This window comes from Rhopalosiphum padi, chromosome 2 (assembly GCF_020882245.1).
Source record: "Rhopalosiphum padi isolate XX-2018 chromosome 2, ASM2088224v1, whole genome shotgun sequence".
NCBI classification, from domain to species: domain Eukaryota; kingdom Metazoa; phylum Arthropoda; class Insecta; order Hemiptera; family Aphididae; genus Rhopalosiphum; species Rhopalosiphum padi.
Genome location: NC_083598.1, coordinates 58,547,992 through 58,567,008, shown reverse-complemented (window position 1 = coordinate 58,567,008; position 19,017 = coordinate 58,547,992). Strand labels below are relative to the sequence as shown.

General features: G+C 24.2%; 1 protein-coding gene across 2 annotated transcripts; it reads right to left on the bottom strand.

Moving 5' to 3' along the window:
• Window positions 1–3,740: 3,740 nt before the first annotated feature.
• Window positions 3,741–15,004, bottom strand: LOC132921988 (fatty acyl-CoA reductase wat-like). Of its 2 annotated transcripts, XM_060985263.1 has the most exons (10): window positions 14,887–14,996; window positions 14,209–14,262; window positions 10,937–11,319; window positions 10,360–10,608; window positions 9,721–9,866; window positions 9,505–9,614; window positions 9,228–9,420; window positions 5,681–5,923; window positions 4,621–4,878; window positions 3,741–4,454 (listed from the first exon to the last, which is right to left on the bottom strand). In XM_060985263.1, exons 3-10 carry the CDS (start codon window positions 11,285–11,287, stop codon window positions 4,349–4,351), a joined length of 1,656 nt encoding a protein of 551 aa, XP_060841246.1. In that variant the 5' UTR covers window positions 11,288–11,319; window positions 14,209–14,262; window positions 14,887–14,996; the 3' UTR covers window positions 3,741–4,348. The 2 variants fall into 2 exon arrangements, with proteins under 2 accessions (XP_060841246.1, XP_060841247.1); XM_060985264.1 differs by lacking the exon at window positions 14,209–14,262 and having other exon boundaries at window positions 14,887–15,004.
• Between the last annotated feature and the right edge of the window lie 4,013 nt (window positions 15,005–19,017).

Genomic DNA, 19,017 nt, shown 5'->3' with positions numbered 1-19,017 from the left:
TCACATGTTTGTGTTAAGTATAAATTATTGATGAATATTTTTTTATTTTATTATTTATTGTATTATTCAGTCATGATTTGCATCATTTTTTTATTACACTCTGCTTAATTGTTGTAATCCCATGTTTTTCGTGTCCACATGTAAAAATTCACTACGTAAATATATCAACCTTATTTAATAACATAATTTGACATTTGCCAATCCTTAAGTGCGTCTATAAGTCAGGACTGGGTAAGATACCCCAAAAAAAGGATCTCGATACTAGAAATACATTTATTTTTAGTATTTAAGAATAAGATATTCTAATATTCGTTAAAGATCCTGGATATAAGGTATAAGTATCGGAGATACATACAAGATATAAGGCACTTTATATTTTATTAAAAATAGGTATGTGTTAACATTTTATTAGTTTTATTTTATTTCTATATTTTTATATTATTAATAATGAGTAAATTATAAGTACATGATGATTTCATAAATGATGGCCCTTGAGCTCTAGCCATTATATTTTATATTTATTATATTCCATGTTTTAAAATAAATTCCTAGTCATCTTTTAAATTAATTAATTATCTGATGTACTAGATCTACGTGGGGAATGAAAAAATTCATTCAACAACTAAAGAGAAAATAGGCTCTTTATAATATTTTATTTATACATTATACATATTTTTATTTTTGGATAATTATTTAGATTATTCAGTGATTTATTTTTATAATTTAAAAACTTATAAATTCAAATTTTTTACTTGACTGTTGTTTTGACTTGTTTGACTGAGAATAACAAATAATTAACATTTTATTTTATACAACATTATATTTCATGAATATATTAATGACAAATTCTTTATTTTTCTTCATCATTGTTTCTAAAAACCAACCCAATTTAAATACAATATGAAAATATAAAACAGAAACAGCATTATTAACTTTTAGTGTTAAATTTAAAAACGAAATTATACTATTGAGTATATCATATGAAATTTAATAGACTATAAAATACCTTAATTGTTTTTCTTTTAATAATAAAGCCAAAATTTGAGTAAAAATAATGTAGATTACATCGTAATAACAATTGACTTGGCCTTGCTAATAATCTAAACCATATGAAATTTGTTTTAATAAAACTACAAACTCTGATCTCTTCTAAATATCCTTTATCTAAATCTTAAAAAATATGTATTTAGTTTACCTTTATACATAACAAGTTTACTATTGACATGTCGAATTAAATAAATTTTACCGTTACGGCCAAGGATAAATTAATGAACAACCTAATATTTTTATTGTAACTTTAGCAGATCTTATAGATCTTGAAATATTACACAAATAATTGCACTTCTCGTTAGCTTCTTAATTTAAACTGTTAAATGGTAAACTTTTAATAGTTCTCGAGAAATCAAAAGTAGTTATTAAGCTTAAAGTATAACTAGCACTCCTTCAATTAAATCTTACTTAGTAAAACCCGTATTTTCTATAACACTTAGTAATTTGGGTCTTGAAATTTTTTTTTTTTATTGAATTTATTCTTTCACAAAAAAAATGTAAATATTATGAACTACCTATATGTCATAGTTCTGATGAATGACATAATTCTTTTACTTTGTTTTCTGCGGTTATCATTAGATATGAAATAATTATATACTACTATTATTGAGTGAAATGAAAAATATTGTTGAATAGGAAATGATAACTTAAGTATTTTATATATTTTTTTAATTATTCAAAAAATAAATTAAATTTTAATTAATTCAAATATTAAGTATTCTAAAAAATTATTTTAAAGTAAAAATTTTAAATTGTATAGAAAACATTTGAAAGAATGTAGACTATATTTCAACTGAATATAGGCACGACACTAATAATATATAATCAAAAATGTATATTCTCTTCCCTTGAAAAATGTTTGAAGACGTCCTTGTATTAGTATACCAATTACTATATGTGTTTGTGACTTGTGTGTGTATTGTGTAAGTAACTAAACTATTCTCTATAAAAACTTACTTTTAACGTCTGATTTATATACGTAGTGTGTGCTTGTAGGTACTAGGTAGTAAACTCATTTGTAGTTAGACCATTCATTAAATAATATTAATGCACATAAAATATATTTCAACAATATATGGTTTTTAATTTTTAAATTTTTTTTTCGCGACCTATAAGTCTATGACCATTCAACTAATATTATATATTTATTAACTAACACGTTTTTAATAAAACCCATTAAATATAATTTAGTTTCTTCTTGAATATTATATTTGTTATTTAAAATTAATTTTTCCAGTATATTAAATATTACTTAAATTAAAAATATAAGTACTAAAACGAATTATATTATACCAAAAATTGTAATATTACATAAATGCGTCATAACTTCAAAATACACGTATCACTTAGAATTTGATGTCATTGTTATCAGTTAACATTTTTATAAAACATTTAGGAAAGTACTATTTTTTTGAGAGCGTAAAAACTGTAAATAGTAGATATTGTATAGTTATGATGAATTTAATAGGATTTCTTTAAGTTACAGTTTACAATTTTAACTTATTAATATAAATCAAATTTTTTTTCAACTATTAATGTATACTTTTCAAACTTTTTCACACTTATGGTTATGATACACTGAGACGATCCCATACAGGCATAGAATAGGCACATACATCATAATTCTAAGCTTTTATTTACAAAAATATATATCGATTTTACGTTTTCGAGTATTTAATTAACGTTATAAAATTCTAATGTTTTATATTACTGTACTTTCAAATTTATTTAATTTTTCGTATTAAGTTTAAGTTAAAAATAAAAATAAAATTGAAAACACTAATACAATCAAAAGTAAACATTAAAATTAGCTGAATTATAAAAATTTACTAATAACTAATAAGTATATTTATTATTTAATAAAAAAAAAACAACAATAAAATATTTTAGAAAATATAAACTATTACTAACAACAGCCAGTCAACTTAAAATTAATACCTAAAAGGTTAAAAAATTTTCAAAAGGTTTTCATTGGAATGATGATATATGTCATATATATAATATAAACAAGGACATACATTATTTTTAATAACGTTATATTTGTAACTAATTTTTTGTTAATAATTTTAAATTATGTTTAAATATATTTTATTTTATAGTATTTGAATGTTTTTGTTTTATGTTAATTGATTTTTTATATTTTCCCGTTATAATGTTATTTTTGAGGCCTTGACATTAACACATATTTTGTTAAAATATGTACAGTACAAAACAAATCTTTTTCTTTCTTTCCAATAACAAGAAACTGATGAGAACTGTTTGCCACAATACTAATACAAGACTAATCTAATCAATTTTATATTACTTAGGTAAAATAATAACCAATTATAAAAACATAAAGTCGTTCGATAGGTATGTTAAATTATACAATAAAATCTATTAAATCATATTAATTTATTAGTAAATTAATTACATTATATACAATAAAGAATGACCAATGACCAACAAATTAAAACTTAAATCAATCAATATTATATCAAACAATGATATTTTTCTTCTAAACAAAACTGTACATAATTGCAACTCCTAAATCTAAATCTCTAAAACTAGAAATTAGAAAACTCTAAATTCATATTTCACAAAAATCATAAAAGCTATTATGTAATCATAATTTATTTTTTACCTTTATTAAATTTTTGTTCTGAGGCTCAGGATTCAGGATTGTAAAAATATAAATAATTTAACAAAAATAAAACTACATTAGGTACCGTTTACTGAGTCATCAACATTGTCTAATTATCGAAACATTATAATATATAGTCATAATTTTAATAAAAAAAAGTCTTAAAAATATTCCATACAACAAAGTAATACTGTTAAAGAATAGTGACGTATAGTCATTTACAGTGTAGTTAACAGTATTATTAAGAGATAATAAATTGGTATATATATAAACTAATAAAATATTTAAAATGTATTACAGTATACAACATTATTAAAATAATTTTAATTTGATAGAAAAATATAAAATAAATAAACTATATTTATAAATAATACTATTTTAAATGTTTAAAATCGATTTTAAAACGAAAAACGGCTTAGTTAACTTTTATTACGTATTATTTATTTACATTTTTTCTATGACTTTCAAAAGTAATAATAAATGACGTATCATATACTTACACAAAGTTTGAGCTATTTCAACTATCTATCAATAAGAATTAATCAATTTAAAGGTAAAATTACAATAGTCACCGTACCCAGACTTGAACTTAACAGTCATCACATAAATCAATACCTATATTTACTTGATTATACATTAAGTAAACGTTTATGGTTTAAATCTCCGTAATTTTTTTTACATTAGCCCAGTAAATTTTAGTGGTACAGTTACAATTAACCAAATACAACACAACGCGATTCCGTACACAATTAGTAACAGCATATTATGTGCTATGTATAATCTGAAAATAATAATACAATTATAGTTAGATAAATTTAAGATAAATATAAATCGAATTAATATTAAACAAGCTATAAAAAATTTAAATAATATTTATCTTAATAATAAATATATATATTTTTTAATTTAAAATAAAAAAAGAGATTTTTCTAAGTTGTATTACTTACTTTTCCCATTTTTTTCTAGCCGCAGGCAATGTATGTATATCATCTTTTACGAGGTAAACTCTTAAACCAAGACAAAGTGCCTGACAAAAATAATCCCATGATAATTGATGTATGTCGAAATTAAATAATTCTTGATCTTGACTATCAAGAGTATCCCATAACGCCAGTAATCGATCATTAGTGAACGTCCATTCTTTGTCAGCGAAATAGGCTAATATATCACGTACTTTATCAATCTTCTTATAAATATTCATCAATCTATTTTAAATATAGATACAATAATATAGTTATATTATTTTTTTTAAATAAAACTATATCATTTTAACTAATTACCACTGATTGGCAAGCTATAAAATAGTAATTGAAAAATCACGAATAATAATATTATACAAAGCTATAATATATTATACCTTCGTTATATATGTACAAGGTAATCTATTTAAGTGTCTACACTAATCAATTTAAAAAATGTTTAACTTTTTTAAAAAAATATCTTTTTTTACATAATTGCACATCATTGCAAAATAATCTTTTATATAATTGTTATTTATATATCTTTTTAAAAAACGACATACACTTTTAATTTCATATTCCATTCAAAAACAGAATATTTTTTGGAGTATTTTGATACATAAAAATCAAATTTCAAAAGAGTAGGTACCTAGTTAATTACTAAAAATTATTCATAGATAATAATTAGGCGGAGTAGTACAGCAGAGTGACACATTGAACAATAAAATGTTGATTGACTACTCCACTCATCTTAACTTTTAATACTTTCAACTAATAAACTACTCGTTTTAAATTTGATTTTTATGTATCGAAATACTCCGAAAAATATGTTGCTTTGGAATATGAAACTAAAAGTATGTATTGACATTCAAAAAAGTAAAAACTATAGCCTAAAAAATATGAAAATATAATTTATTTTCAGAATATTGTATTGCAATAACAAATAATTTTTATAATTTAAAATGAGTCGACTTTTCAAAATAATAAATGTATACACTTAAATAAATCACCTCTTACCTACATTTTATTTATTTAAATCATTACTAACATTGGTTTTTGTCCAGCAAAACGTGCCAATGTGTCTAGTGTATAGCCAGGCACAATGTGACAGAAAAAATTTAACATTGCGTATAAAAATGGATTTTTAGTAACCCAAAACGAATAATACCAAATTGCTCGAATTGTAGGCCAGTAAATACCATAACGTTTATTTAACTCCATAAATTGATTCCATTTAATTGGTTTTTGCCTTGAACTTGAACATGTATATATTGGTATTTCATCATACTTCCTGCAAACAAAACGTAAGACAAATATAAAATATTTTAACTGTACAATATATTTAATTCAGCAATATTTATAATAATAATATCATTGATTTAAATATTCAGATAAAATGTATAATAATATTAACATAACTACTAATAATTATCATAAAAAATAATGCATATATATACAATCTAAAAATAATTTAAATACCGTTCAATAAATGTAAATAAAGTAATAAAGATACAGAAACCGGGTCTTGTATCGAATTTTCACTTAGTAATTAGTATTGTTATGTTATATAAAAATTATTATTTTTAATAGGTTAAAAAGCAATAATAAGCCATCACAGATTCAAAAACGAAAACTTGAAATATAATTAAATAATTTTTTTATGTAATATTATAATACATTTTTATAGTTATTTCATATTATTGTACACCTTCCTGATATTATTATGTATAGGGATAGTGAACATAAACCCAAACATAAATAACGTCTTAGCCCACTCAAAAAAAGTATTTTATCTTATTACATTTAACTTATAAAAAAATTATATTACTTTAAAGTCAAATTTATAAAAATTTCCGCTGAATGAGTAGTGCTTATATTTGTTTTCACTGACTAAGTGACGAAAATTAAAAAAAAATTATTTTCAAATTATTATTTTGATTTTATAAATAATAAATATATACTTGACACTGGTTTTCTTGACTTCTAAGTTCTTTTTACTTTTAGATATAACTACTTTACTTTTATTATAATATAATACATTTGTGTATATACAATATGTGCATATAATAAATTATATTATAATTTAACCAGTTACTAACACAAACAAATGTAATGGCAACGTTGCATAAAAAATCATGCGGAATTGTCTTAATACTTATTAAGATCTTAGCGATTCCAGAAATTAACACTCTGTGAAACTCTCCCCCCCCCCCCCTACAAGTTTTATTTGAATATATGTAAATTAAAACATCCTACAAAAAAAAACCTGGCATTACACCTGAGTTATTGTTATGTTACTACACTAAAGGTTTTTTTTACTAATGGAAATTCAGTATTCGCTAGCGGATCGCGGCGGTTAACGCAGCCACGTCTGAACAAGTCCATTTGAAATACGCGGTTTAATATTATCGGACTATTCATTTCGCATTCACTTGAAAATTAAACACGCTTAGATCAAAGTAGTCGGCTGCGTGATTCGATTTTTCCGTATGCATTTACCCATTTTAATAACCCGTGTTTAGTTGTAGACGATTATCCGCCGCAGATAAAAACCACGACCGCGTACAATTAAATCGCTCCGTGTTTATAGTTATTATTTTCTGAATTTCTTAAAAGTTAATTTTACTAATATTTTAGTAGCTTTTTCAATTTTTACAAAAACGTTACAAACATGGACTAAATGTGTATTCAACTTCCATTTTCTGTAGGTATAAAGAAAATGATCTTTATAATATATTTCTATTAAACTTTTAAATCGTGACTTTTAACCTATAATATCTATATGATTAAATTGTTGATACATGATATCACTATAAACTTATTAAAAATATGAATATTGTAATACATACCTACATCGCTCAGAATATAAATAATTTTTTCCTTAATTGTTTTTAATTTATTTATACATAATAAATGTTCTACGCATTTAGAGAACTTGCTTTACTCCATGGTTAACATTTCATATAATTTATTATAAGTTATAGCTATCAATTATCATATAAGTAATGTTTGCCCAATCTGAAGTTGCCACGAAATAAAACCAGACATTCAATGAAAAAAAATTTTATTTTTCATTATTGTAAATTGTTATTTAAATTGAAAGAACAAGGCCTGCTGTAATCCGTAAATCATAATGTTCGTCTTGCGAGCATCACATCTTGCCATTATTCTTACCCTTTAAGATCTGGATATAAATTGTATAAATATAAATATCTTCTGGATTATGGGGAGATCTCAGAGATCTCTACTATACAACAACAATTCTATTTTCTATATGTTTCATAAATTATTAGAACTCATAAGATATAACATATATATCTTGCCACAATTTATGGTTAAAATTGACATAATTTGTTATTAACATATGCTAGTATCCTATAAATAATATAACATGCATAAAGTTACCAACAATATTGTGCATGCAACAGAGATGATTACACAGCATTCTTTTCAATAGTTTATCTGGTCAGTAAATAGATATAGACATTATAGAGTTGCATTTTAAAATAAAGTGTTCCGAAATTGAATGTCATTCAAATAAACATTAACAATTATCATGGTTCAGACCAAAATTCCAACACTTTCACAACCACCTCTTATAGTTCACACATCGTTAATTACATAAGCCTTGTCTTGCACTTTCCTGTTTAAATTACGATACGTTTACAGAAAAAAATAATAGGGAAAACTGCGAATTATTACGCGAAACTAGTTATTGACATTATCGATTTTTTATTTTATTTAATTAAAAAATAATTAACCTTTTTTGAGCTAATTATAGCCATGATATTTTTTTTTTACTTTTTTTCTAAACATTTTGATAAAATATTTTATACAAGTTTCTCATAAGTTGTTGTTTATATAAGAAATAAAAAAAGTAAGCATAAATTTACACTAACTTCTTATGAGTGTTTGAAGTTAACAAATTTTGTAAAAATTGTGAAAATTTGCAACTTATTTTTTAGTTAAAAATTCATAAGATGTTGAGCTTTTATAAACATTTTCAATTTGATTTTCTAATAAAAATTGATGAAAAAAAATGTTTGCTATGTCAAATAGCTTGACCTAATTTATTTATAAAATATACTTATAAACAGAGATTGACACACCATCTCTGCTCAAAACAGTTTTTCGTAATCGATGATTTATCGTTGAACTCAAGTTTAATACTTCTATTACCATTAAAGTTCACTAAAGATCTACTACCTATATAGCAGAGCGACTTCCTTAATTCTTTTTTTGGTTTAACCTTTCCTTAAATATCTTACGTAATACAGTAATAAACAGTTTTAATATTCATTGTTTATCACAATGTACCTACTTTCTCTCTTCTTTTGTATCTATATAGATATATTATTTAGATAAATACGTTATAAACTATTTGTTGTAATAATCGCTAAAGATGAAAACTCTAAACAAAAATGTAATCTATGTTACATTGCACATTCATATACTTAGTTGATATATTACGTAATTTATTTTAACAGTTTAATGTAAAATCTATATAGAATCCATTAAATTCAACAAATATTGTTTAACTTTTTACACGACAAATAAAAAAAAACTATAATTATTGAAATTTCAATTAAACTTACCTGCTGATTGCTGTTTTATAAGTAGCGCATATGAGAGCGTTTACAACAATGTCAACGGGAATTATATCAGTTACAATATTAGAATCAAGATAATATGTATGTAATACTCCAGTACCAGCTCCCACTACGATTCCTGTTGGTCCATATACATTATCTATCCAACCTCTAACTGGTTCCCGGTAAGTACCTACCACTAAACAAATATAGGTAATGAATTAATAATATTGTACTAATTTATCTACAACACAAAAGCAAATTATTATATTTTTATACATACCCACAGTGGGTCGGAAAACTAATATTGGAAGATCTTGTGCTTCTTTTCGAATAGCATCTTCTGCCAAACATTTTGTAAAAGAATAAGTATTTGGTAAATCGCCAATGATTCTTAAAAGTAATAAATATTATTTTATGATAAAATTATTGATATTGATGTAATATTATTATAGGTTATTACTCCTATAAAATAAAAATGTATTAATGATAGTCTTACTTGCTAGTCATATCATTAAGTGTTTTATCGTCGGTAGAAGAAATTAATTTCAATACATCATTATAATCAGCAGTAGGGTCATAAAATTGTTCATCGATATGCATTCGATTGCAGTTTGAAAATGCAGTAGAAATATGTGCTATGACCTAATTGATTTGAAAATCATAGTAAAAGTTCAATGTTCATAAGTATTTAGATTCGTTTAAAAGTTATAAAACCTATTTAGAAACAATATCATACCTAGTACTTATTTTTGTTAATTTACTCTACATTACAAATACACTTATAACTCTAATATACTACACATTTTTTATTACTCAATACCGTTCAAGAACATTCTTTTTTCTTTCTTATAAGAACAATAACATTAATCACAAAAAAATCATTATAATAATAATAACAATTCTTACTGCAGTGATACCAAACTTTCAATACGTACAGTATAAGACTCGATAATCAAGTATTGGGTACACAGATTATTTAAATTTTGAATTATTAGTTAAAATTTTTTTTTTTAAATACTGTTTTCAAGTGCGAATATAATTTAATATAAATCATTAAGTACGTAACTCATCCTATAAAAATATAACTTGGTCATACATTACCAATATTATATTATCCATTATATTTTAGTTTTACCTTCAATTTGGTTATATTCCTGGCCAAACTTATTAATTCTCTTGTTCCAGAAACATTTATGTTCATAGCTACACGAATATGTTCATCAAAACGCACAGTAGCTGCTCCGTGGAAAATTATGTTTACTTCGTTAATTAATGTATTTCGAGTGCTTACACTCAATCCTAAACCAGGTAAACCACAATCACCGGCTACTCCAGAAACTTTATGATAATACTTGGGTACTTCATATTTTAATCTTTTGAACAGCTATAAAATTAAAATTATTGATATAATTAATAAAAATATATTACACTTAAATTCATTTTTATATTTATATGTATACAATATTGAACCTTAAATTTATTGGTGGGAGATTTTATATACTAAATAAATAGTTGTACGAGGATATTATTAATTTAACTTTTTTTTTTCCAATCTGTGAAGCAATTAATCGTCAATTTATTTAGAGATTGAAAATTAAATGAAAAAGAGATTAATATTGCATTATATTTTTACTCATGAAACAAATCACAAAACAAATTAAACGTACGTTTATGAAAAATTAAAGTGTATAACAATCAATATTTATCTTTACCCTGTCTTCAAATATATCTTCCAATCGTTGATCGACATTTTTGCCCTTCTTAGATCGGATCAGCAAATAAATATGTTTAATGTGAGGACATGTTCTAAGTAGTTTTTCCACTAGAACCTTTCCCATAAAACCAGTACCACCGGTTAAAAATACAACTGCATCCCGAAAAAACTCTTGTATTGGACTTCCTATTTCCGACTCGTCAACTTCACGAGGTTCATTAAAGCTCCGTTCGCCCAAAAGCTCCAGAGGATCCATATAGTATTTAGAATTTATTATATCTTTGATTGGCACCAACGGTGCACTGTCTTGCTTTTTCTCGATGTACTTACGATGTAAATCAAGAGCCATATTGTATTATTGTGAAATTTTAGATTAAATAACTGAAAAAAAAAATATGCATAGTATTTAATTAGTAATGAACATTTTTTTCATTATTAATTATCATTTATCAATAACTCATAATAAACACAATTATTTTAAATAGGTACCAAAAAAATCGTTTTTGTTACCTTAGTGTATTTTTAATTACCTACATCGTTATTAAATTTTGGTAATTACTAATTAATATTTAACCATTAAACCATATTTTTCTAAGGCTTTTTCATTTAATATTGGAAATAAAAAGTTAAATACTGATATATATATTTATAATACCAACTGAATTCAAATGCGAAATTAAATCCAATTTACTGATGAACCTACTAATAGGTAAAAAAGTACCTATAATATGATATATCATTATTAATTATATACATTGGTGTTTGCATGAAGGACGCAGGATGTAGAAGATAGGAATAGGACATGTCTATAGGACATGCAAGGTTTTTCACGTTATTTTTAATATTTTAATTTTTAATTAACTAAATTATCCAAAATTAACTTATACGGTTATACCCAATATGTATTATTGTATTGTATATTATTTTTGTTGTGTAATAATTTTGAATTTCCTGTAAATTTTCCGCAGATAGGACACTTATGATAATAACTAATAACTAATAAGTATAGAAGTTTACCAGTACTTAATCATAACTATACAATACATCAATTCATATAAATATATAAAAATAAATAATAATATATTGGATTTCCAGACACTAGGCAGAATTTTAAAATGATAATATTAGTAAGATAATTATTTTTATTATTATTAATTTCTTAACATTAACTGGATTTTCTTTTAAAATTACATAGGTATTTATTTATTATAGTGACATGTAACATGCATGACACTTAATTCATATGTGATATCAATAAGCAAAATATTACATTAATTGGTGTTCACAACTTATAATAGCGAATAGCGTGTTATTGTATATTTAATATTAAGTATAAAGTCATACTTAAAATAATTAATAAACGATAACTCATGAAAAACACGACTATTTTTAACGTCATAAAGTAACCGAAGAATTCGAATAAGATTCGTCAGCTGTCTCTAACAGGAATTTATATCACGTAATCGCTCTCGTTGCCGCAAATATTGCCATAGTTTATGATATCACTGTAAAACCAATACATTCTTTGCTTCACTACATAACCTTAAATATGAATTTCTATGACTAAAATATTTATAATTTACCTACCTACGTGACTTATTCAATGTATTTATTTAGATTAGTTAATAGCCAACAGTATAATCATAGGTTTTATCTATTGCCGTGGGGGGAAGGCCATTATTAATTTATTGTAAATTATAACACATATTTTTTAATTTTAAAAATATTATGCATTATTTCTTGTGTGCGTTTTATGCAATCAGTATAATTCAATAAAATTATTATATACTTTATATTATGCACATATGAATATTGAATAGTATAATATTCAAATAAAAGTACAGTAAGTAATAACTTAATATGTTTTCATTAATTTAGCAGTTCTACAAGACTTCAAAAGCTGCAACTTACCTATAGTATTTACACGTATAAATGTATTATAGGTAAAATAGTTGAGGGATCACCTCCTTTCCTACTACATTTGTAAATAAAAAAAATAAAAATATTTATTTAATTGGCCACCCCCCCCCCCCCTCTCAAAGAAAGTATACTCCTAGTTATACCACAGTCTAATAACAGTACGATATTTATCTGGTTTATTTTTGCTTATTTATAATTTTATATAAAATTAGCCGGGGAAGTAGTTCTGCTGTATAGTTGGTTTAAGTAAACTTTTATTTAATTATTTTCCAAATCTTAATTGTTATGAGAAACCTTGATTAAAAATGAACAAAAAAACTTATTTAGTATTTTTAATATACAAAAAAAATTATCCGTATTTGTACAGTTGTTACTATTGAAATGAAAATAATCCAGACAATTCTCCTAAATTTTTTGGAAAGCACGAAAGTAAGTAAATTAAATTAGGTATTTGGGCTTGCAGCCCTCCTAATATTTTAGACCTAGTTGCGTCAATGATCATAGTAGCATTTATAAAACGATCTATGACAGAGCTATCTATACTACCTATTCAATTTATATTTAGAAATATTTTAAATGCTTATCATACATTCTTTTTAATTCACTTAAAATCTAAATCTTATTGAAAAATGTAATTTTTTTTTTTTAATATTAGTACATGTGGTAAATTATTGATTATTTTTCCATAAGATCACCACAAATGTGTTACCTACCCAGATTTTTTGTGAATAATAATAATATATTAATATGTAATACTATTTCTTACATCTTTCTTAATAATTGAGAAAAACGTGCGGGGATATTACGTAGCACCAATTTTTGACAAAATCAATTTATATTGTTATTATATTTATAGAACTATTTTCAAAAACATAATACCATGATATAATTTTCAAAATATTTTGGTTCTTTTTGAACAATTTATAGACTTAATAAATTTTTTTTTTTTAGGTTTTTCAATTAATATTATATTTTAAATATTAATAAAAAATCTCTTATATATTTTCTTTGCACCAGTTAAAATTTACAAAAATACAGTACAAGTTCAAATTTGATGAAATTGGATATTCAAACAACAAAAAACCGATCGCTCCTCCAACAGTTTTAATTATTTTCCAGTAATTTATTTAAAATCCATGTTTTTAATATTATTGAATGCATACACCATCTTTTTAAAGTAGAAAATTTGGTTTTATTTTTTTGTCAGTGTTAATCGGTTTCATCAGTTTATATTTATACAATAATTTATTATATAAACACGATATTATTGTTGCCATTTAGGTAATTCCATTGATAAGAAAGCCTTATCTTATTCCGTGGTATTCAAGCAAATTACTCTTTTATACCTACTTTTTTATACTTTCAGTCGTTCTAGATTTTTATCGTTTGCAATTCTTCAAAAACCTAAAAAAAAATTGCAAACTATTTTGTAGTTAAAAATTATAATTGTATATTTTTTATATTATTATTTCGTATTTGAAAATGTAATGTAAAGTTCTATATAATTTTTCCTTAATTTAAATGTAATTCAACAAATATTTATACGTACATCTAAGTTTAAATTTTTTCCAAAATTAAATATTCACACGTAAAATAACGATTTTTTATCAAATAATTTTAATTTTTTGTTGTAATTCAAAAAATATTAATCGTACGAACTTGAAAAGCTCCACTGTTACTTATATTATAATTTTTATACACGATTAAATATATTAACATACTTAAACAAATTTTAAACTATTTATAGGTATTTGAAATTTTCAATATTTTTTTTCAGTTTTTCATTTCAAATTTTTAATAAAAAATTTTAGGATCTGTCAAAAAACTTAAAAATTTAATATAAGATCTATATATATTTTTCTTATCACTTAATAATTAATCAAAATGCATACATTAGTCATTAGTCAACAACTTTTCTTTTATTAATTTAACAGAAATAATTAGTATTTAATTTAAATAAAGATAATACTATATGAGAAACATTATTTCTATTTTAAAACATTTAATGAAATATAATTTAGTTCTTACCTCATTTATATAAAACAATATGTAGTTATTATGTAAGCGTTAAGAATGAAACTTCTTTAACGAACTACTGCAACGGAATGATCACGAGTTCGAAGACCAAATATTCAACATTGAATGGTTGCAGAATTAATAAAATTATAAGCGCAACGCGCGCGTATTTTAGTGGGAATTCCAGGATAATTTTCCCCCCTCCATCAATCAAAAACTTTTATACTTCAATTTGTTTTCATTTTATTAAATCATAATTTTTTTTTTTTGTAATTGAAAGATATTTTATTGTTTAATAATCAATGGCACATTATAATTTCCCTTGGTCTATATCATATTCGAGGAACTATTCATTATATTACTATACTTCTTTAATAAATCTAATGGAAATAATATTCTTAACCAAAATAGTTTTGTCAAATTAATAGTTATTTTCCGTTTCCACTTTTTTTTCAGAAGCTACTGAAATAACTTCTAAGTACCACACATTTAAAATACTATACATGACATCTACATATTATGTTAATATCAAATTTATTTTATAAGATAACTATAATATGTAACTTTGAACAAGTAAATAATTACAGACAAAAATATAACACATTTATGTAAAATTAATATACGTTTAACATTTTTCTGTAGTTTAAGAATCTAAAGATATTAGTATGTATAAAAAGTAGTATAGGTGTTCGTTAGATTTATAAATGTAAATGCCACGTTAATTTAGTAAAAACTTTCTTTCTGTAAAATGTAATCATATCCTCAGTTACACTTATACAACAAATAATTCAAATGAGGGAATCACCATAATCCACCAGCCTCCGATATCTACGTGGCTAAGCACATAAATAAATTACATAAGTATTTTATTTATATATATATCGTAGATAATCTTTTGTATCTACTTCGTGAAATGCATATTCAATGAACAAATTATAATTTAGAATATGCTTCAGCTTAAAAAATTGAAAATGTATACGTAATAAGTACATATTGAAAAGAACTTTACGTGAACAATTTAGACATTTTTAGAATGGTAATTTGTTTTTCACTGAATAATCATCCATTGACCCATCACTTATGTACTTTTACAGGTGCCTATACATATTTCACAAAACTAATTACTTAATACTAGCAATATAATTATGTATATTTTATGATCTATAAATAGCCTAAACATCATATTTATTATAAAATATTTATAAATTATTTAAATGTATTACTCATTTTTATGAACACTGGAATAATATTGTGGTAGCGACTATTACACACAATTTTAAATACATTTGGCATTATAATTAAAATGGGGGTTTTTATTGTTATTTAATATTTACAATAAGTCGTTATAGTTTCGTAACTAAATTTCGCTCCACTCAAAAATAATCAATCAAATACGTCATTGCGTCATTAAATTCATGTACCATACAAACATTAATGCACGTATACACTGACGTCCATCTTACTTTTCGCAGCTACGTGTATAAGTTTATAAAAGAAATTCAACAATACAATAATATTGTCATGGTCACTATTCTGTCTTGCATTATATATTATGTACTATGCAGCATAAGTTACTTGTAGTTTACAGTAAGTTGCTCTGCACCAATGGTATAGTTATTAGTCCATTTTTAAAAATCGTATTTTATAGTCATGTTGTTTTGGACGTCAACAAATATAAGCGTGATGGTGCAGTCCTTGAAAGATCTATTTTCAGCTATAGAATTATATATTATCTGACCCCACGCCTGGAATTATCTAAATTCTAAATCATACAAGTGGATCAAACTTAGATTTTATATGAAACCGTGTGTTTACTCAATAGCCACCGTGCCTCTAGCTGTAACAACCGTTTTTTACATTTGTCGTGATTGAACAAAGCCCATTGGCCGTCAGCCGTTTTTTCAACGAATATTTTTCATTATTAGTCATGTGATTTTTGATTTCATAAAAAACCATTTATATCAAACATTTTAGCTTTTCGTTGACGTTTGGAAAAAGGTAAAAATATACATGGTATTCCTTTTTACTTAAAAAGCGTAAAACATATTTTACAGTTCTGTATGATTTATCTGGAAGTTTATTTTACAACACCATTGAAAAATTCCACATAATATGTTGGTAAATTCTCTATAATTATTTTTTCTTTGCATTTTTTAAACATACACTATTCGGCGTTCAATAACATTATCTATATAATATGAATAATGTACCTCCTACCCCTCCAGTTATTGTATCAATAATTATTATTTTTGAGCAAAAGAAAATATATTATACGGCAATAATAAATACTTATTATTATTAATTATTATTCTACTCATGAAAACGGGTACATATAATTATTCTTTTTTCTTGATCCATCACATTTACTATGGAAGAATGTTTTTTTAATAAGATGGATAAGTTGTGTGCCAAGGGGCGCCATTTGGGGTATCGCAGGGTATTTTTTCCTATAACATATTGGCCTGCCTTAATTTTATACTGCGCCGTTACAGCTAAAATGTAATAAATAAACTATTATAAAAATTTTTGAAAAATATTTTATAAATAATATATTATTTTAATCTTTATTGTAGTTAACATTTTTTGACAGTTGTAAGATTATAATCAATGGATCAAAATTAAAAAATATATTTATCTGTCTTATTAGCTTCTTAATATTGTGATATAAATATAAATTTGTAAAAATCAATATTACGTTATTCATTTTGCTAATTATTTATAAACTCTTAATTTCAAACTTCAAATAATTTAATGATACAAATAACTGCATGCTAATAGCTTACATTGATTTTTTTTATAATATATTGCTTACAGCTTTATTTGTATAATCAAAAATTTGATTTGAATGATAATAGTTATAATTATTCATTAAAAATTGAGGTGCTTAAGTTAAATGTATGAATTATATTTATAGATAATGACAGTATAATCAAGATTCAAAGTTACGAGTGTGTAGGCTGATTGTGAGACTTCTACAAATAGGCTAAAATGTATAAAGAATGTCGCGCGCCCTATCTTTTAAGACAGTAATAAATTACAATATTTTTACTATGTTCTGTTATGGTGGACAAATTTGGCCTGCTTAATAATTTGGCAGCCCTATTTTAAAACTGAATTGGCGCCCCTGTATGTGCCCTTTCTCAGCACCAACTTAAAGTAATTATTATCATTATTGTTTTGAACCGACTCTCTGTTTTAAATTTATTTTCAATATTTCGCTCAACTTACATTTTATTTATTAAAATATAGCGTACTTATAAAAATATACAGTAGTTTCTGACGTTTCCGTTTATCAGATCCATGGTTCAAACGTATACAAACACACGAGAAAAAAATGTCTATTGAACTCACTACACCGAAATGGAGTCAATAAATATTTTTTAGGGCATATTTCCGTATGTTTTTACTCTAACACATACATTTGACCAATAATAATATTTCCTTAACCTATCACATTAAAAGGTATAAAACATTTTGAAAATATTTTTTTTCGCATAATCATGCATTATATTAATTATGAAACAATATTTATGACGAAAAAAATATTTTTGATTTCTATCGTTATCGATTTTTATGTTTTTATATTTTATAAATAATAACATATATTTTAAATAGCTATATAAGTAAATAAAAATATTTACAAATGTTCCCAATTCATAATTTTATTTTCACAATATTTATTTTATTCAGCTTTTACAGAGCATTTATTTTATATTCCTGTAAACAAATTGTCTTCTGTTTTTAATATTTCAATTCAAGTCTCCAGTGTACATTCCATCCGTGTCCATCTGTAAAACATTGAGTACCTATACTTTATACCAGTGATTCCTACAAAGTGGACCTTGACCTGTACTTGACCGGATGACTAAACCACAGACACTCGTTTATGACGCCGTCGCGACGTCAAAAAACAATTTTTTCTTAATTTTCATGTTAAAATAAAATTTAAACGTATGCATAAAGAGCCACTAGTCCAATTGAAGTCTTAACTAGGAGTCTATGGCTTAATAATAATCGAAAACCACTGCTTTTTACAAACAATTCAAAATTCTAACATATTAAATAATAGAGTTAGGTACATTTTCTAACATGTAAAAATTAACAATCACTTAATTTTTTCTAAGTATCAAACGTTAGATACAA